This window comes from Fringilla coelebs, assembly GCF_963513975.1.
Source record: "Fringilla coelebs genome assembly, chromosome: 17".
Taxonomy (NCBI): domain Eukaryota; kingdom Metazoa; phylum Chordata; class Aves; order Passeriformes; family Fringillidae; genus Fringilla; species Fringilla coelebs.
This window is the reverse complement of record NC_140043.1, coordinates 13,298,284-13,318,592: the sequence shown is the minus strand read 5'-3', so window position 1 is coordinate 13,318,592 and position 20,309 is coordinate 13,298,284. Positions and strand designations below refer to the sequence as shown.

The following is a 20,309-nucleotide window of genomic DNA, read 5'->3' as shown; positions in this document are numbered from 1 at the left end:
ACAGGCTTCAGAAACTTGTCCATTATTCTGTAAAACAGTGTAGTTATAATCTGTCTGTCAGCATGGAACTGGAAAATATTTTCAGCTCAAAATAACCTCCACAAAGAAAATAGCTTCCATGTGATCCCCTATTCAGAGGAAAGCTACTGGACTTCAGTCCTAAATAAAGATTCCAACCAACTTTGGTGCTTTAAAGAGCAGTAGTGGTTGTCCTGAATTTGGCTTTACCAAGTTCACTCTCCTGAACAGCCCTTTGCTTTGGTCAAGTCAACAGAGCAAGTTTCACATTGGCTTCTCTTTGTTGCCGATGCTTTCAGTTGCTTTGAGAGTGGCTTCAGTAGTGTGAAATGCAAGGAAAATTTTCCAAAATGTAATTATTGAGCCATCACTTAGTTGGCAAGTCATTTTCAAAGCTTGCCCATTGTCCCTTTGTCCTCTTTAGCATCGCTGGGAAAAAAATGCATTAACCTGTGCTAGAGAAGGCAATGATTTGCTTGGTTTTTGATACAGTCAGACCTATTTATTTTGTCAGCAGGAGATGCTGCTAATGCATTTAGCAGTAAATCATCCTGAAGCCAGGGCTCTGAACAGCTCTTGCTCGTGTTCTTTCTCCTGATGGGGCTGTGGGGATGTTGTTGCTGAATGTGCAGAAGAGAATGGCCATTCTTCTTTCTCTTCTAATTTCAGAGATCAACAGGGATCAACTGCATTGCATTTTTAGAAGTAACAATTCTGGTTCGTTTGGAACTTGGAAATTTTCTCTCCCATTAGCTAATTAGGACTATTATACTCTATTGTCATTGTTGTCACTCGGTATTTTTGAGAATCAAGGGTGAAAAGTGACTGTATAAAATGAAACTCATCAACGAGGCTCCCTGAGCCTATTGTGAGTCACCCTCGCTGATTCTAGTGACAAAAATAAATCTTCTATTACAACTGTTGACTCCTGCAAGCCCTGCAGTTACTCATTGCAGGAGCTGGAGCTGGTTTGTGCCTTGGGAAGAGCCACTGTCACCAACACATGGCCAGGGAGGCTTCTCACCCAAGGGTGGCTCCTGTCAGCCAGGCTCTTTTCTCTCCACCTCTAGCCTAGGATAAGTTGTTAAGCTTTTACTACCTCTTGGATGGTTTTGCTCTTTATCAATTTTATTAAAAATGCTGAAGCTGAATAGTGCTGTCCTGAGGAAGGAGGCCAGCTGGTTCTTGGCAAAAGCTTGTGTTTTAGTGGGAGAACAGAGAGGATAAAGTCCTGGATTTACATAAGCATTGATACCTTTTTTTTTTTAAACTAGAAACACGAATTGCACACCTGAGCAGCTGAGATAATCTTCTGGCAGTGGTCTGTGTAATTAAAAAAAAATTGTTAGCAGCTTCTCACTAAAAGTATGGATTGTTAGTGCTGCCGTTGCTTATGCTTTGCTTTTCTTCCTTGTAATTGTCGTGACTGGTATTTTTGGGGCAGCTTTGCAGCTTGTCTATTTTCTCCCAAGTTGGCTAAAAATGCTGGTCTCACGTGACATGATAAATATTCTCTTGGAAACTCATGCTGTATATATCCTGAACTTCCTATTCTGCTGATGTCTGGATTCATTCCTGAAAATTGCAGGAGCTGGAGGAAAGGTGTCCATTTTTACTGAAGCCTGGGCATGGGGCTGTTAATGGTCTTAAGAACAGCATGAATGGTCTCGGCAGATAAATCTTAGACTGGAATGTTTTTGTTTGCTTTAGCTTTTGGGTGGTATTAGCCTTAGCTGTAACCTCTTTCTGTTATCTTTTAATAAGGACTTCCTAGAGCTCTGATGCTGCAGTGAGATCCATGCAGAATCTGGCTGTGGCTGCAGCAGTGAGGCTGACACGGAGCACGGGGCTGCTGCTGTGCTGCTCTGGTGTGCAGCTTCTCCACTCAGGGCTCCAGCTTTCCATGGAATCACAAGGCTCCTCTCGTTGATTTATTGAGCTGTAGGTTGCCCTTACAGGAGCTTTACTGTGTCTCCAGGACACCTGGGTGCACATTTCTCAGAGGTGTTGAGAGCTGCACGTTGCTGGTGCCCAGCCCCAGGACTTGTCCCTGCTGTCCCTGTCTGAGCTCCCACCTGCTTCTGGACAGGTCTGTGGAGCCTCAGCACTGGCTGAACACCCACCCAGAAGGAAGCATCTGCTTTTGTGTTGCATGTGATGACAATGCTTAACCCAAAAACTCAAGGTTGCAGTGGGAACCTTTTGGCAAAATGACTGTATGTCCTCTTTTCAGTGACACGCTCCATTGCAAGCAGGCTGTGAGGTGCTGGTGGGTAATCCTTGGGTGGAAAAGGTTTCATTTGTGAGCTCTTCCAGACAAGGTCCAGCTCATGGATGAGCCTTTGCTGTGCAGTTGGGCATCGTTGTTTAGGTTGATCCCAAGGTTTCCCACCTGGCTCTTGCAGGAGTTGAGTGTCACTGCTGGCTTTGCTGGGAATGCTGCTCCCAAACACCCTCTGGAACCTGTGAAAGACCAAGGCCCTGTTTATGTTCTTGATTTCTGGACTTTGCTGTCATTCAGGATTTTTGCTTACTGACGGATGGAAAATAAAAGCAAAGCTGCAGAAGAGCAGAAATGGAATTTTTAGGCTAATGAAGCTGTATTGTGTCTGACAAATGGGTGGCTAATCTATTGGAGAAGGGGGAGGGTTGACTTTTAATGAGAAGTTATTACATGTTGAATAGCTGTTAAATTGCTGTATTAATAAAGTGGACAATCCTCTCTAGCTTGTCTCCTTAAAGTATTCTTTTAATTGAGAACCCCCTTTGATCCATTCTTTTAAAAATTAATTAACATTTTGAAAAACACTTCTTTGACTGTGGTGGCCTGGTTCAGATTAAATTGGGGTTATGTCATGACTGCTTCCTTATGTACTTTAGCTGTAATTTATGGACTCAGTGGATAACACTGACTTTGTGAATAAGAGCTTAACACTTCTAAGAACAAGACTAATGGGCTGATTTTTTTTTGGTTGCAGTTCTTTGAATTGGCAGCAAACAGAAGAATAGAAATGAGATGAGAAAACAGGGTCCGGTGCCTGGAGTGAGAACTTTGGTATTATTTTCAGTTCAGCTCCTGATTGTTTTGACTGTGAGCCAGCATTTGCAGTGAATTTTGGACTAAACTATCCAAACTTTAATATCGTTCAGATATTGCATTTCTAGTAGACTGCAGGCAGCTTTTTTTGCACAGACTGACTAATTGTCCTTCATGCTATGTTGTGATCAAGCTGGAATGTTGAAGTCCTTTGGCTCCTCTGTTACACTTCATGGATATCCCAAACCCTCCAGCTTTGGTGGTTTTGTCTTCCCACCTGCCACTCCTGGGGTTTTTGAGAGGCTGTCCCTCAGGAGCAGCAGACACGTGTGCTCTGGACGTGGCTGTCTAAGAAAGCCCAGCTCCTGAATCAGGTCACTGTTTACAAAGCAGATTTATGTCAGATATAAATACAGCTGTAATGCCCTTTAGCAAAGGGCATGTGGGGCTGTGCAGTGCTCCTGCAATCCGAGAGCTGACAGAGCTGGGTCAGCCAGGATGGAGAAATTCTCAAGGTGTGAAACGACTGGCCAGGCCATGGCAGGAGCTGGGGAGCTGGGACAAGGAACTGCAGCACTGGGTCTGAGCCATCCCTGAAATCTGAACCGAGGGGGTTGGACACTTTCTGCTCCGTGCTTTGCTTCCTCAGCTGCTGTCAGGCTGGAACAAGGTTTCCTTCCGATGGAGCAGCTCATGAAAAGGAAAATTTTGTGCCTGAAGTCTTAGTAAGCTGGCTTTTGCTACTGTCTTGTAAGGGGCACTTCAAAAAAACACCCCTGAAACAGTGTGGATATTTGTTGGAGAACAAAGGAAGAGTTTATTTGAATGAGTCTTGGGGGGGTCACAAAACAGATTTTGTTAATGTTGTTTTAATTTACATTAAATTGCTTTCTTTTGACCCACGTGTTCGGTGTGACACCTTGTTGCAGGACACCCTGATGGACTTGTGAAGCTGAATTTGTAGTAGGAGGAGGTGGTTGAAATCCCATTTAATTTGAGGAATAAAACCACACATGAGTCCTCAAGGAACAGGAGAATTCCACCCTTGGGAAAGCTCTCTGCTTGCTTTGTCAGGCTGAAACCACAATATGTGCTCTATGGCTGTTAAATACTTTGATACATCCAGAAATTTTCTGTAGAAAAGGGAATTGTTTCCTGGAGAGAATTCTGAGTGAAGCCAGATCTTGGCTTTCTGAAACCAGTGGACTGTGGGAGGGGTTCAGCAAAATGGGTCAGAATTAAAGGCCAAAGGATTTGCTTCAAAGTTTTGTCTTGTGGATTTGACAGCTGAAATGTGAGTTTGGTTTGTGATGCCCAAGATATTAATGCAAAAATTGGGTTCAGAGCACCACTTAATTACATCTGAGAATATTTTCCCCAGCAAGGATTATTTGCATGGGGTTTTGGGGATACTGTTGTGAGTGAGGGTTTGAGCATCTTTTGATCTTGAGTAGTTTCTTTCCTCATCCTTTGTAGAAACAGGGGGTCTGTAGCCCCTCTGGAAGAGGGAGGGTGGGTGTTTGGTTCTGGCCATGCTGGTCTGAGTGTCACAGGCTGCTTGGACAGCTCTGCCAGTCTTCATTCAAGTTACTGCATCTGCCAAGATTTCAACAAAACAGAAAAGTTCTTGAAGCTCCCATGTGTTTTCCAGCAGGAAAAGGGCTTCTCTGGGCGTGGCAGGAGTTGGGGTGAGATGTGTGCTGAGAACTTCTGGGCTCTTGGGGAAATTTGATATTTTCAAGAATCATTTTATTTTCTGCAGAAATTGCTGATATCTTGAAAGGCAGGCGGTAAGAAGAAAAAAAAATTCTTCACATTTTTTTCTTGCAGAATCATGCCAATTATGAGGGAAATTGAATTTGCTTGAGCTCCTTCACTCCCTCCTCTCTTTATAAAAAATTATTTTGTGGAAAAAGTTGGATCCAATATTGAACCTGCTCTGTCACCGATTCTGTCTTGGATATTGGACCAGATAATTTTTCTCCCTATGTCTCAATTTCCTTGCAAATGAGGGATAATGATGGTTGTCCCTGAAGCCAGGGCAGAACTTTAATGTATCCCTCAAGCACTGGGAGCTGCTGCAAGGAGCACAGCTGGGCCCCAGCCAGGCACTCCTGTGGCTCTGCTCTGGGAGGGTGACTCAGAGAATGTTTCCTCTTTTCTTGCCACTACCTGCATTTGTCTCCTTAGGTACAACTCCTGTCCTTGACTTGGGTGAATTAAATTTTTTTTTTTTTTAAGTCCTGGATTCAGTTGCCAGTTTCAGCTCTATTTTAAATGATCATAGTATGTCCTTTAGGTTGTAGTTTCTATGGAGTGGGCAGAGTGGGGAGGGAGTATATTGGATTTTCCTGGAGGGTGTGAGAGTTGGGGATGTGGGTAACACCTGGCAGTACTCCTGGGTTCTCTGCTGCCTGAACTGACCATTGCATCCTGGTTTGGAATCATGTGCAGAGGTCCTGGGTGTTGTGGAGGTGCAGCTGTGGTTCCAGGGCAGCAGCTGGATCTGGGCAAAGCCAAGGCTCTGGTGCCATCAGCAGCTCCCCAGAGAGGAACCTGGAGCTGCCTGTCCTCAAGCTGGAACTGTCCAAGTGACTGACAAAGCTTTGTCCTTCTTTAGACTTCTCAAAGAGGAGTGAGGGACAGAAATGACCCAGCAATTTGTTACCCAGACTAAAGAAGGAACAGAACTGGTCTGGCACTTTGGCCTCCTCTGTCTCAGCTGGCAAAAGTGCTCAGCTGGAAACACCCTGGAAGCCTCTAAATGGTGTGGGTGGTATTTAGAGGCTGGCTGTTCCATGTTGTGGTTAGCATTAAGGATGATTTGCAAAAGCAGTAAGATGTGATGCTTTAAAAATGCACCATCACTCTGTATGTGGGATGTGGAATGGTAGAAGGGAACAAAAATGTGCTGACTAATGAACTGAAAGTGGGTATTGATTAGCTGTACACTTTCATTACCCTGTTGCAGTCCGAGAGCAGCGAGCGATTCGTTTTTCTTTATTAAAAAAAAAAAAAAAGAAACAAAAACTTTCAAAGGCGCTTATAAAATATTTACTGTAATTATTTCCAAGATCAAAACTCCAAAGAAATTACCCAGCCACAGAAACCTTGTTAATCTGTTGGTGTTATGGATGAAAGACGCAACAGAGATATTAAACATTTACTGCTCTTGTGCAAAATGGCCCTGTAGTTTCCACCTCAATTGCACCATTATTCATCAGCCTTCACTGCTGTGTCTATCTTGCTCCCCATGAAAGAATTTTAGGTGTCATTACAAGTTTCTTCTGATGGAGTGGGACTTATTTTCTTTATCCCCATTTTGCCTTTAGGCAAGGCAAGTCTCAGCCTAATGAAACCAGTGTGAAGTATTACAGTGCTCTAATGCTGCCTTTGCAATGTACAATGTTTTCCTTCATGAAATAGTCTTCTTAAACCAGCTTTGAATGCTCATTTCCTGTTCCATATGATATTTGCATAAGTGAGGGAATAAAATGTTTTTTCCATCAGGACTGTAACTACTGAAAAAGTGAAGTAGCTGTTGATGACCCTTTTCAGTTTGAATGGGGAGTTACTGAGGAAGCAATCCACGGTCTGTCCAATGTTGACTCAAATCCCAAAATTACGTTTTTGTGTCTCAAAAGCAGGTTTAGTGGATCTGCAAGTATTTGGAGATAAAAATTCAAATTAACATTGAGAAATAGCCTGAAATGGGCTGTCGGTTGGAAAAGATGAGCATAAAGACCCATGAATAAATAAGCTATAAAATGGGGAATGAGTGCTGTGGTTGCCACTGCAGGGGAGGTGGGATATGGATGTAATGGGTTTGGGACTGAGTGGCTTTCAAGTACCTTGTGCAGCAGGATAGGAACAAGAGCACAGGAAATACATAAAGCTTTGGACTTCAGCCTCCCTGCTCTCAATTTCTTGCTTTCATGCTTAGTGACTGGTAAGATGAAAGAGTAGTTTTCATGACTTTCTGCTCTTGATGTTTGAATAGAAAACTGTGATTTCCAGTGCAGCTACTGATGGAGAGAAAGAGAACAGGTGTGGTGTGGACATGGACATTAAGAGCCTGGATGGATTTGTGGCTGGGATTTTACTACTTAATACAAGTGAAGCCTTGACCAGCTGGTGGGAACTGCACCAAGCTCCCTTGTGTTCCCTCTCCTGATTTCTGTCAGGAAGAGGGATTGTAGCACCTGGAGCTGTAAAGTGTAAATGCAATAACTTCTCAGAGAGACTACCTGGGAAATTAGATATGCTTATTTTGTTTTTAAACTTGACCTGCCTCCCATCTCCCTGCCACTGCTGCCCACAGTGTGCAGGCTTCTGCATGCCAGTGGCCCTAATGGATGTGCCACAACCAAAGAAAAATCCTGTCCATGCTGTTTGCCTGTGGCATTCCATAGATTTTTCTTTACAGTAGTTTAATGAGCTGCCAGCAATTTTCAGTCTGTTTTCAGCCAGCACGCTCTACTTGTCACACTGTCAGTGCTGCTTTTATTTTTGTTTCCCAGTGTGTGTATATATATGTCTATATATATATGTGTGTCTACATATATATATATATATATTTCACATCTATATTTATGTATTTGTGTGTGTAATGTTGGCCTGTTTTCAGTGGATAATGCTGAGTCTTGGACTAAGAGCAACCCCATTAAAAGCAGGATCTGCCCAGTTCCTTTAGCTCACCAGGCTTTGCAGGACACTGGGGTTTGTGGCTGCTCTCCTCATGCAGACTGCTTGGAAACGTTTAAACTTTAATGTCAGCGTTCTTTTTAATATTCATCTTTATCCCCAGTATCAGCAAAAGGATTAGAGGCTGGTTTGTCTTTCCCTCTGAACTCATCTGTGGCTCAAGTGTGCTTATTAGTTCTTTTAATGGCTTCTTTATTAGTTCGTTATTGCATAACCTCCAGGCACGGCAGGGCTTGAAATGTTAATTTTCCAACCAAAGTTCAGCTGATGGACTTCACCTGCTCCCCCCCGGAGTCCCTGTGTGCATGGGGAGGGCTGGCTGGCCTTGCACCACACCATCACTTAAGCAGCAGAATGAAGGGAGTCAGTTTTTCCTCTCCCAGGTGCTGAAGGAGTAATAGGATGGAAAGTACAAAAAAACCAGCACAATATCTGAGAATGTTTAAGCAGAAAAGGTGGTGGGTGTTGTGCACGCTTTGCTGTGGTGTTACTTTCCCCCCCTCCCCTTCTCCTCACGTTGCTTCAAGCCAGTATTTGGCTGCCCAGTGAACTATAACAAGATTTAATAGCTCCAGTGTCACTATATTGCATTTGGACTGCTTCCATCCTTCAGTTGTAATAAACATCTACTTTACAATGAGCTCTTAAATTCTATAAGTGACGTCAAATTGTATCTAATAATGGCAAAAAGATCAAGTACTGGAAATGCGACTCGTTCACCGCGTCTTACCGAGCAGTGTTTGTCCTCAGCCCCTTGCTGTGCTGCTGCCTTCCAGGGCTCTGGAGCTTGTCCTACACCTGGGAAAGGCTGATTGTCACAAATGCTTGGTTTGCCTCGTCCCCTGGCTGTGCTGCAGGCAGTGGCCAGCCCCACCGGGAGCTCCAGCTGCTCCAGCCCTGCAAGCACTGCTGCAGTTATGCACCGTGGGCTCTTGTTCATTAGCTGCTGATTTACTGTGGGATGGGATCTAAGCTCACTCATGAAGCTGGGATATCCAAACATCTGCATGGTAATTTTTCTCTCTGAAGATGTGACAGATGAGATGGGGGATTAGGATGAACGACCCTGCTGAGAGTCACACACTGACACAGTGGCCTTGGAGCCGAGAGCGTGTGAACTGTGCACTTTTAAGGAGCTTTAACTTTTGATCAGTTTTTTCTTTTTTTCCCCAGGCCTGATGAGTTTTTAAATCTGCTTAGCTGTCAGTGAGCAGGTACGACCCACACTATGAAAACTAAAAACTGCTGATTTTCAAAGGCTCGTTCTCTCCCTTCAGTTTAGTGCATGTGTGTGTGAGAGAGACAGACAGTTTTGAGAGTAGTGATGAGTGGTTTGTGGCCACAAAACTACTAAATAGAAATGTTGAGGCTTTTTAACCTTCCAATGTAGATATGGCTTGAAACAGTCCCACTGGAGAGATCACTTTGGTGGGGTTGGGCGAGGAGGGGAGAGAAGGGAATGGTAAAATACGAGCACTCGTTATTCATCTCCTTGGAAAAGCCTCATTAATTGTGATTGCCCCTGACCTTTACAGAGCAGTGATCAGTCATGAGAGATTCATGGTGACACACTCCAGCCTAGAGTGTGCTGAGCACTCACAAACCAAGAAGTTCCTCCCTGTCCTGTCTCCTTCCTGTGGAGCCAGCAGTGGGATATGGGCAGGACTGTGCCAGGCTGTGCTGGTCCCTGCGGTGGATCTTGGGCCGTGTGTGCCACAGCTCCTGGAGAGGGTTGGGCAGGCAGGGCTGGAGAGTGAGGGCTGAGCAAGGCTTGGCAACCAGGCTCTGTAGATCCTCGTGGAAAGCTTCTGAGAGGCAGGGACACTGTGGACAATCAGGATCTGAGTGACAGGGAATGGACAGATAAAGCTGAGCAAGACTGCTCTGGGCCAGGAGGGAAACTGCCGCATTAATCAAGGTGTGAGCACCGAGGCTGCCTTTGAAAACTGCTGACTTAGGCCCTGGGATTCTGTTTCCCATTTATGCTGCAGCTTCTAAAGGCATAAATAAATCCCAGCACAGTAAGTATGCAGCGCTTCCAGTCATGGGAGAGCGCTGTGTCCTCCTCCAGGGAGCTCTGCAGAAGAGGGAAGGTGGCTGGGCTGCTAAGCCTGGTGTTGCTTCCACAGTCCAAGTGTTTGATCCACTTGGGATCAGTGCTGACATCTCTTTGATATCGCTTTCTTCAAGGAAGCATCTTCTTGGGGGCTAAAGGTGATGTAGAGAGCCTAAGGAAGGTCTTTAGGGAGGTAGGTGAGGTCTTCAGGTAATGCCTTCGCTCATCCTTTTGCTGTTACAGGTTTGGCTTGGTTTTCTTACAGTTGTTTCTGTTAATTATCTTAAATTTCTTGGTAATGTGAAAATATTGCAGGGAAAAAATGTCAACAGCTGAGTCAAGAATATCAATCCTTAGCTCACGAGTGTGCTCTTTCATAGAGGAGACTTCTCTCAGCTTCTACAGAGAGCACAGCCCTGAGCAGGCAGTGGGTGATCAGAACATGAGACCTGGGGCTGGGACCTGCTTTTGCTACCAGCTGCTGTGTGAGCCTCCATGATGGGTTTTCATTTTAACTTTATAATGGCATAAAATGAGCCTCCTTTGTGAGGCTGGAGAAAGCTCATTATTGTTGTTCTCTGTTGTGTCTGCTGGAAAAGGAACGCAGCAGCCATGGCCCGAGGTGGGTTCCTGCTGCTGGGGCGTTGCTCACTGCAGCCCTGAAAAGCCTCTGCTCAGCAGCCTGAGCATGGAAAAAGTGAGCTGGTCAAAATTTGTCATTGAGGTGACAGCTGGGAAGAGTCATAGCAGCTCTTTTGTAGCCTGAACCCGCAGTGTGAGTGGTTCTCTTACCCTGAACCCCTCGAGGAGCTGGGATTTCTGCTGTCACACTCAAGTTTCCATCTCCTCAGGGCTAGCCTGGGAAGCCTGGCTGGGATTTGGCCTCCAGCGTTCCAGTAGCACAGTTTAACCACTCTTCACACACTGAACTTACTCCTTAATTACAAGCTGTCAGTTGTTATCAGCCCTTTGCTACCTCCTTCAATACCAGGAAGGCTGCCCGGACACTCCCGAAGTGAACCAAGTTCATGGGTTAAATGGAGAGATTCTGCTGGGTCTCTCAGTCTGTTCAGCTTCTGCAGATCCAGATAATCCTCCCCTGATTTTAAAGCAGGGGCACTTTTTTTAGGGAGTTTGTTGTTGTGAGGGAGACTGTTAAAATTGGAAGTAAATGCAGCAGGCTGTGCATGAGCCTTTAGACAGCCTGGAGCAATGGCTCAGAGGTGGACCTGACTCATCTCAGCAGGATATTGACTCTGCAGCATAATTATGATGCTTTGAGAACCTGATTTTAAAATAATTGAGGTATAAAATTATGCGCCTGGCTCTCCCAGTTACTACAGCTCAGGGTATAAATTGAATAAGGGGCTGTACAAATGTGCCACTTGGCTGGAGCAGGAACAGCAGCCAGTCTGGAAATGTCCTGCGTCACTGTGCTTGCCTCTTGCTGGGAAGCCAGCTGCAGGCTGAGGTTTGCAAACAGCCTCTGCATCTTCCAGTTGTGCAGCCACAGGGGTTTGGCAAATCCACGAAAAGTCCAGCTTGGTGTAGCCAAAATCCAGTGGTGAAACCCTGGCAGTTTGCTAATCCCAGCACGTGGAGCAGCTCCAACACCTCCAGCAATGGGCTGGGTGCAGAGAGTGCCATGGACACAGCTGGGGTTTTGACACCTCTTTTCCAGAGCTGTGTGGTGGTTCCCCTGCTTCCAGAAGCACTTTTTCCTCCCTCCCATCATTTGTGCAGACAAACTTCTGTGTTTTGTTTAGACAATACAATGAGTGGTCTTTGTTTCTCTATGAAATCCCAGGATTTTGGAAGGAGGCCACCGTCCTCTGTGAGTTGAAAGGGCCATTTTGTCACCTCTGTCCCACAAATAAGGCTAACAATTCAGGTTTTTTCTCTTTGTGCCTCCTTCAGTGTCAGGCTGCTGATCCCAGGTGCCTTTCCCTTGGTTTGAAGTTAGGATTTGCTCAGTGGTGTTGCCCAGTGTGTTTCCAGGGTTGTTTTTTACCCAGCTCTCAGGGGCTGCTTGCAGTAGCTGGAGTGCGTCACTTCCAGTGGGCACATAATCAAGGTCTGCTGCTGCCTGCAGTCCTGTGGGCTGAGCTCAAATGCTGCTTTTTAATCACTGACCACAGGGTGGGAGAAACCTGGAGGGTTCATGCTGAACCCTCAGTTCAAAAGCTGAGCAGGAAACTGGAGCAGGAGCCAGTGCTGTGACCAGACAGGCTGCACATGCCAAGGCTGCTGTCGTGCCTGCTTGGGACCAAAATGTTGGGATTTTTAGTCTGTAATAAAATGGTGTCTCAGCCATCTGAATTATTACCTGACTGGCTCTTCATTATAAACACATTTTTTTCCATTTTGGTACTGGTTTCTTGCCATTTTACTGCTTCTTAGGTTCCATTTTTTGTTTTATTAATCTCTTCCAATCAATAGAAATATCCTGTTTTTATCAAGTAGCAAGGACAGACATGACTGATGTCCTTATGATGGAGCAGAATCACTTGCAGAGCATTTGGGGAACAAGGGGAGAAGCTTTTAAGTCTAATTTTCAAAGCTCTCTAAAGCACAACAAACTGCTCAAGATGTGTAGCTGAGTCTCCCACTGCCATTAGCTCCAAGGAGTTGGGATCCTGGAGTTGCACCATTTCAGTTCTTGAGATCCATCCTCTGATGGTAACTGTTGTTCCTTGCCATGACACTAATTAAAAACCCCTTAATGAGATTTTCTTCACCTGTTCTGGAGGATTAGTTTGATGGAGGAAATCCTGTATATGTGTGTGGATGCACACACTTCCGTGCAGAGCTCGGCAGTGTAGGGAAGCAGAGTTTTCCCAGAATTATTCTCTACAGGCTTTGCCATAGCAGAGACTTTTTTATCCTCCCCTCCACGGGCACAGATTGCTCTGACAGCAATAAAATGCAGCAGAGAATTGAATTTAGAAATAAATTGTTTAGATGATGCAGCAGCAGACGGATCACTATTCCAGAAGAGTCGGTCTGGGGTGGATTTGCTTTAGTGCCAGATTGGAAATGTGGCACTAAAGGAGGGAGGTGAGCTGGGGGCACCGTGGCGTGGGGCTGGGTGTCCCTGGGCAGTGTCCCCAGAACCAGGGCAGCTCTGGCACAGCCCTCACAGTAAACCTGGGTTATAAACACTGAATGTTGTCCCTGGTTGCTCTGTGACCATGGGCATGTGCTTGAGCCTCTCTAAACCTCGTAAGAGGTTGGTGAAGTGTTGTGCAAACACCGACTGGCACTAAGGGCTGTTGATAGCGCTGCGGTTTCCTGATTCCCACGTCGTGGTTTAATCCACAAGATAAATTGGTTGGGTTTGTTCTGTTGGTTGTTTTCACCAGTCGCAGGGCTTGGGGCTGGTTTGGCTCCAGCAGCTCTCTCTGAAGATGTCCAATAAGCAGGCACAGCAGAAAGGTGGATTTTGGTGACAAGAAGGAGCCAAGTGAATGGTTTGTGTGCTGTGAGAGCCATCACCAGATCCTGCCCAGGCTGACTTGGGCCGATAAAAGACTTTGCTTCTTGTGTCCTCTTCTCCTCACCAGTCATCCTTTTATTTCCCCCTTCCTTACATAAAGTTATTGTCTTTATCCTCAGTCCATATGGGGAATTTAAGGTGTTTGAAAAGTTCCAGCTTTGACCTGTGGTGTAGTAAATGCTGTATTCCCTGAAATTCTTAACTGGTAATTCTGTTACAGTGCCTTGAGGTGGGGTACGATGGGATTTTTCTCTGTTGCAGTTTGATCTCTGACTGTATTCTCATGCAGTGGGAGTGTAAAAATGAGCCTGACATTGACAGAAGTGACAGGAGGATCTTGCCAGCAGACTGTTTTGGAGGTGCAAAAAGAAAGGGTCCTACCAAGACTATAATTCAGAATAAAGCAGGGAAGAAAAGTACATTTCTGCTGTCTTTATTCTTAGAATCCAAAGGTCTTTCTTCATCAGATTGTTACTGAGGGCTGAGGAAGTTGAATAATTGCCCTTTCTTGCTGCTAAATGAATTTGAGAGGATAAAACCTGATGCTTTTGAGAGGATGCATCTCCAGTGTGTTGCTGACACTGGAGACTGTGGGCAGCAGCAGATCTGCCTATTCATTTGGAGCTTTTGTCACATCTCTTCCGTGGAGATGCTGTTGCATATGAAAGTCTGATTGATACTATGGCAAAGGTCAGGAGAGTAATAGCTTTGATGGTATCCCCTGAAGCAAATCAAAATTCTTCTGAAAGATTCTGTTCAATTTGATATCAAAGGTCTGGTAGCACTCCAGGGATTCTTCTCTCTGCTATTATGCTTATAGCTATTACAAAAATTAATGTTTGCCTGTTGTTGTTTGTTTTGGTTTGGTTTTTTTTCCTAAATAGGATGTTCTGCCATAAGAATGGAAAATAACCACTTCTCTCTTTCCTCCCCCCTCCTTTCTGTCTGTTTCAGGGATCCTCGATGCATTTCCTTGCCATTATTTAAGGAGCCTTTACTAAAAGCTTTTGGATTGTGTTTCTGAGCAGACAAGAGATTTTTGTATCCAAAATGCTCATAAAGGAATATCGCATTCCTCTCCCGATGAGCGTGGAAGAATATCGCATCGCCCAGCTCTACATGATCCAGGTCAGGAACATCCTGCTCCCTGCAGGCTCTGGGGGCTCTCTGGGGGAGAATTCCTGCAGGATTGGAAGTTTTAAATTTGGGTTTTGCTGTTTGCTTATGAAAGAGCAGTGGGGAAAGTAACACAAATGTTAATTTCTGACTTGCTTCCTCCTTCTGCTTAAATTGGAGAACCTCTGTCTGACCTGGGGGGGAAACAAGAACGCGTTCCTAAAGCACTCAGCCCAAGTGTGTGGGTACCTACTGCAAGGATTCAAGCTGTAGGGCACAAACAGCCACTGCTTCCCAGCTGGGTGGTGGTTACTGGTAGTGCCAATTCCAATTGCAAACCAAATTCTGTTCTTTTCTTGGGAAGCAACAGTATAATATAAACTTGAGAGGGTAAACCAAAGGCATAATTTGGAATTAAGGGAGAGGAAAAAAAAAAAAGTAATATATCTGTGCTCATATACCACAATGAAACAGATACTAATCAGTTTAGGCATAAAATGTAGATTATTTTAAATAGGCTTCTGAATACTGATGGGAATTTTTGCAGAATTCCCTGTCTGCAGTAAAGCAGTTAATTAAAATGTGGGGTTTTTGTTACTGAAGTCCTCTGTGCCCATATTCTCCCAGTGTTTGAAATCCAACCAGGAGCAGTTATAAAAGGAAATGAAACTGAAGTGTTATTTCATTGTCCCACACTTTAAATAAAATGTAATTTTGTTCATCCAGCAAAACACACATCTAATACTGAGTTGGCAGGAGAACTCCTCTTTCTGAAGCAGTGCTAGAAAAATCTGCTTTGGCTTAAAGCCTAAAATAAGGGGGAAAAGCAAACCCCCCAAACCAAACTCCCCCATTTCTCTCCTGACCACCCAGGTGTGTTCCTAAAGGATTCATGCACTTGGGCTTGACTGCTAAAAGAATGCATGGTGTGTATTTTGCAGCAATAATGGTCAAATTCCATTTTCTGACACAAATGTGTCATCTTTGTGTGTTTAACCTAAATCTTGGCATAAACAGGTAAACATTTTTCTTAGGTAGCTTCATTTTTCTGGACTTTTTCCTGATGCTGTAGCTGCTTTGAATATTAGTCTAATTATTTTGTTAACAACTTTGTCTTCCTAATTTGTCTCAGCTGCTTTGCCTGCAGAGCTGGTGGATGGCAGCAGAGTATTATCTGTGCAGAACTCGTCAGTGAGCAGCAGAGCATAGGGGAGAGTGATCTGCTTAGGAGGGAGGAGCCCACCTGATTAAACAGAGGATGACTCCTTAATTGGGGAGTGTCTGTGGGGCCTCCTGGGAATTCTGGAGGACTCAGGTCAGATTTGCTTTTTGATCTCAGAAGTTAAATTGCTGATTTTAACTTCCTTAACGCAGAACACTGGGTTCTGCTTTGTTACTGGACAGGGATTTTGGCCATATCTTAATATCAAAAGGACATGAGAAACTATAAGGGTTTCATGCAAGGGGAAGTTCACCAGCTTGAGAAACTACATCTCCAAATTGCCATCCAGCCCTGCTTTAATTTTCTACTGCATTGCCAGGCAGCAGAGTAAAGTTTCCTCTTAGCTCAGGTGTCAAGTCAGGTTTCAATTCTCCCTGCACTCTCCTGGAGCAGGGGGCTAAGCTGGAAACACTTCATGGAGCCCAGGCTCTGGGGGAGCTGGAGGAGTGCATGACAAGCAGGGGACTGCTGTGTTACCTGGGCAAGTAGCACAAGAGGAAAAGTTAGCTGTGCTTTTCCTTGAGAATACTTGTTTCAGCTCAAGTTTGAAATAAACAAAAGCAATAACAAAACAAAGACCACTTAGAGTTCATAGTTTGGTGGTAGTGATTTGCTTCAATTGTTCCTGCAGCTGGTGGAAAGATTCCTGCTGGCTTCAGTGTGAGCTTTTCCTAGACCAGGATGTCAAATGTTTTCTTCAGTTTGATTTAGAAGTGGAGGTTTTGTCTTTGAGACAGGCAGTGGGGAAGGAGCAGTGGGGAGCGTGACTCTGTCCTTTTCAGAGAATGAGAAAGTGCTTCATGTCTGCCCTTTTATTTTTCCTCTGGAACGCCTGAAGAGGCCACAGGAGAAGTAAGTTCTGTGTGTTGAGCTCCCTTACAACAAGCTGAGATATCTGTGCAAAGCTGCATTGAAGAGGCATTTCTGAGAAATCTGTGGCTGAAATGTGGAACAGAATGTTTTGAAGTAGTTCCTGGGAAGAGGAGCAATTCTTAAAGGCAGAAGGTTAATTTCTAAGACATTTGTCATGTATGGAATGGTGGCATTATTGCTAGCAGCACCAGGCAGCCTGGTCCTGTGAGAAGCAGTGCAAAAGGAGATGCCACAATTGCTCCTTGAGGATTTTAAGGAGCCTCAAGCATGCACCTGAAATTGATCACTCATTTACCTTTGAGCTCATGACTGAAAATTCCCATTAAATTCCAAACCAGTTGGTACAAAGCTGCCTATTTCTTTTTTAAAATCTTTTTGCCTAGGTATACATTTTCCTAGATTCCAGCATTGTCCAAATGGAAGTTTTCCAAAAGGCCCTTCTCCCCTGAGCCCTGTGATGGAAGTGATGCCTCAAAGCCATGTGGGCAGGGATGTTCAGACTCAAGCTGTAGTACTGTCATCACTTTTCAAAGCCATTTCCATGAAGATTTTGCTCTGCAGTGGAAGCATCAATCATCTGTTTTCATGAGAGAACAATCCCTTCTTATTCATAGAAGTCTCAACAAAACTTTCCACCAGATTTGATGTAAGCAGCATCATGCCCAAATAGCAAAGGATCCTTCCATTAAATGGGAACAGGCTGTACTCATATTTGCTGTGTTTACTGGATGGGAGAATTAAAATTGTGCAGTATATAATCCACATCTCTCTTGCTTCTCTGCGCCACTGGGCAGGCGAGACGTGCAATAAATCATTGTGTGCATGCCTGCGTTGCTCTGTAATTCCTCTTATAACTACAAGTTCTCCAGGCTGGTGTATAAAGCTGTGAAAACTGAGATGAGTGGCCTGCTGCTTTGCTTTTTAGTATTTTTTTTTTTTGAATTTGAGGTGAGAGCAAAAAGTTTCCTAAGTTGCTTTCTGCTGGCTTCTGAAATATTATCTACAGTCAGTGGTTTCAGTACTTTAAGTAGCACTTAAATTCTTCCCTAAATAAGTTAATTTTACATTACAGCAAGGACTTAATGTACCCTCGACTTGCTTGAAGCCTAGCAGATCTGAATTGTTTTTCTCTATTAAATTTCAGACTTTCAATATCCTTCCACGGGAAACCTCTCACGCAGCATTGTCAGCCTCTCCAGGTTGGGAGCCCTTGCTCCATCCAGAGCAATTTGGTTTAGCTTTTCCTTAAGCACAAGACCTTTTTGCATCATTGCTGAGATTTTGTCTCCTTTTAGGTCCAAACTAAAACCTACTCATTTTTGTATCTCACTAAGAACCAGCAATCTTCCTTCCTGGTTTTATTCTGGTGCATAAAACAGGCAAAATATTTCAAAACAGTGAAATTACTCTTTATACCTCTATAAATGTAACTTTCCCCTGAAATTTGTGTGCACATTTAACAGCCGGTCCTGCTTCCAAGGGTGAGAGTTTCTCAATGTACTCAGCCTGGAGTTGAGTTGTCCATGGGTCTGGGAGTGGTTTGATCTGGGGAAGCTGCAGGCTGATGTCCTAAAGTAAGCAGAGAGGAACTGGAGATAAGCACTGGAATGAGTTCTGTGAAACACAAACTATTTATGGAGGGAACAACTGTAGCCATCTATAGGGATTTGTTTCTTCCTGCAGAAGTTTTGGGCCAAGGACTCTGTCCTGGATGTCTTCTCAGACTCTGCACATCACATCCGAGGTGTGTGTGCTATTTCAGTCTCTGTGAGGTGAATCCTGTTTGGCACAAAGGGATCTGTGTTACCCATTAGAGAGATCTTATTAAAGGGTCTCTTAATTCTTCCTCTCCTGAATCCTGCATATTTTGGTCTCAGCAGCAATCCTTTCCTGGAACACTGGCATCCTTTCCTTGTGTGCTCAGGGAACCTTTCTTTCTGTACACTTCCTCCTCACCCCAGAAACAATGCACACATTAACGGAAAGGCTCTGTTTCATAAAAGCTTGAAATCCAAGCCCTGAATGCATTTGTTGGGATGTTATTAGCCAAAGGTCAGTCCTTTTATCATCTTAATAACGTTCATTACTGTGCTTCCATATGCCATGAGATTCCGAGAGACCGCTGCCCTTCTGACCCTTTCATAAGACAAGAGAATTCCTCTTGTTATTAAAACTTATTTTTATATCAGTGTGCACAGCTTTCTTGTCTCTTGTAAATAACTCTGCTCCTCATTTTCTCTGCACAGATTTCTCTGGGTATTTGAGACCTTCCTCCAAAGATAGCGCGCTTTAAAAATATTCTTCTGCTGGACTTTGTGATTACCTTTTGAGGATAAGACTTATTTTAAGATGCAGCGTCATCCTTTGGAGTTAATAGCGTTAATACTTTGTCATTCATCACTTTGAGGGTCCATGACTGGGAAAGGCCTCTGGCCCCGTTTGAGGCACTGCATGGAAGATAACCCATCTGCTCAACACTGCCTGCTGAACTCAGGCAGAATCCTGGGCACTGAGGCCTTCTCTCATGTTTTAACATGAGCCTCTCCTCTACCGTCCTCCAGGGCTTTGCATTTATTGTCTTCCCTGAAAAATCAAAGCGTGTTCCAAACATCTGCAGTGTGCTGTGCTCTCCTGTCCTGACTGCTGGTGGAGTATCCTGAGTCACTTTCCTCCTTTCCGGAGGATCATGGTTTGTCCATCATCTCAATTTCCAGACACCTGCACTGTCCTATTTTCCCCTTTGTTTCCATGTAGCTCTCAGGAAGCACCTTTGAGAACAGACTTAAAGCTCTGCTTGGTGCTGGTGGTAATTCTTGAGGCCCTGTTGTGATACCCAGGTGCAAAAGTCGTGTCCCTTAAACCCTCAGCTCCACTTGGCAGTTGCCAGCAGGCTCAGCAGATGGTGAAGGATTGATTGAGTGGGGGAAAGCAAACTAACCCTTCATCTCTGGACACTGAAAACTGGATGGCTGATTATTTTTGTTCTGCATGCAGATGCCTTGGCCATCTGCACAGACAGACATTTATGCTTCAGTTTTAAAGCAGGTGATGCTGCTGACAGCTCCAGAGACCCTGGAAGGCTCACAAGTCTAAAAGCAAAGCCTGGTTTGAAGATTTTCCCCTGATTTCTGTGCTGCAGTGTTAAAACCTGTGGCTTCTGTATGCTCTCTTCTTCCTCTGGTTTTCATAACCTTTTCTTTGTGATCATGAGGATTTGCATCCTTCTGGAGGAGGAGAGTAAGGCACTTACAGGTGTTTAGTTTTGAGGACAAGGGTGGTACCACACTTGGGGTCTCATTGCACAGGTGACAGTGACACCCATACAGGTTATCATTTTGGGAAAACATACAGAAGGAGCAAACACCTTTTCTGCATCTACTTTTTTCTTGTTTTGTAGTCATTATCCTTGAATTCTTACATTGTCTGGGATTCCATATCGTGTTCCAAAAAAGATTGATTTTAGGGTAGTGGACTTGATCTTGCCTTGACAGTTCATGTGCTCTCTTTCTCTTAACAAAGGTGAATGAAGCTGAGATCATGTTATAACACAAACAATTTTAAACTTCAGATTTGCGCTGATTTTAATACGGGACACAGCACTGCCAATCCTACTGAACTTGTTAGCTGTCAAAAACCCTTTTTCATTCTGTATTTTTTTTTATTCTTATGAAAGAAGGACAAAAATATTGACTGGGATTAGGTTCTCCCTTTTTCAAATACCTGAAGGCAAGTAATGAATTAAGTATTAGGAAGACTATGGGGATTTCTTTAAGCCAGTCCTGTGGTA

General features: G+C 44.3%; 1 protein-coding gene across 12 annotated transcripts in view; it reads left to right on the top strand.

Annotated features, from left to right (window-relative positions):
* Positions 1–20,309, top strand: part of PITPNM2 (phosphatidylinositol transfer protein membrane associated 2) — a 124,794-nt gene that overhangs the window by 47,648 nt on the left and 56,837 nt on the right. For all 12 annotated transcript variants that reach the window (XM_084217364.1, XM_084217374.1, XM_084217367.1 and 9 more), the window contains one exon: positions 14,266–14,439. In XM_084217364.1, the coding sequence (XP_084073490.1) occupies positions 14,362–14,439 (78 nt within the window). In that variant the 5' untranslated portion in view covers positions 14,266–14,361. The remainder of the gene's footprint in view (positions 1–14,265; positions 14,440–20,309) is intronic.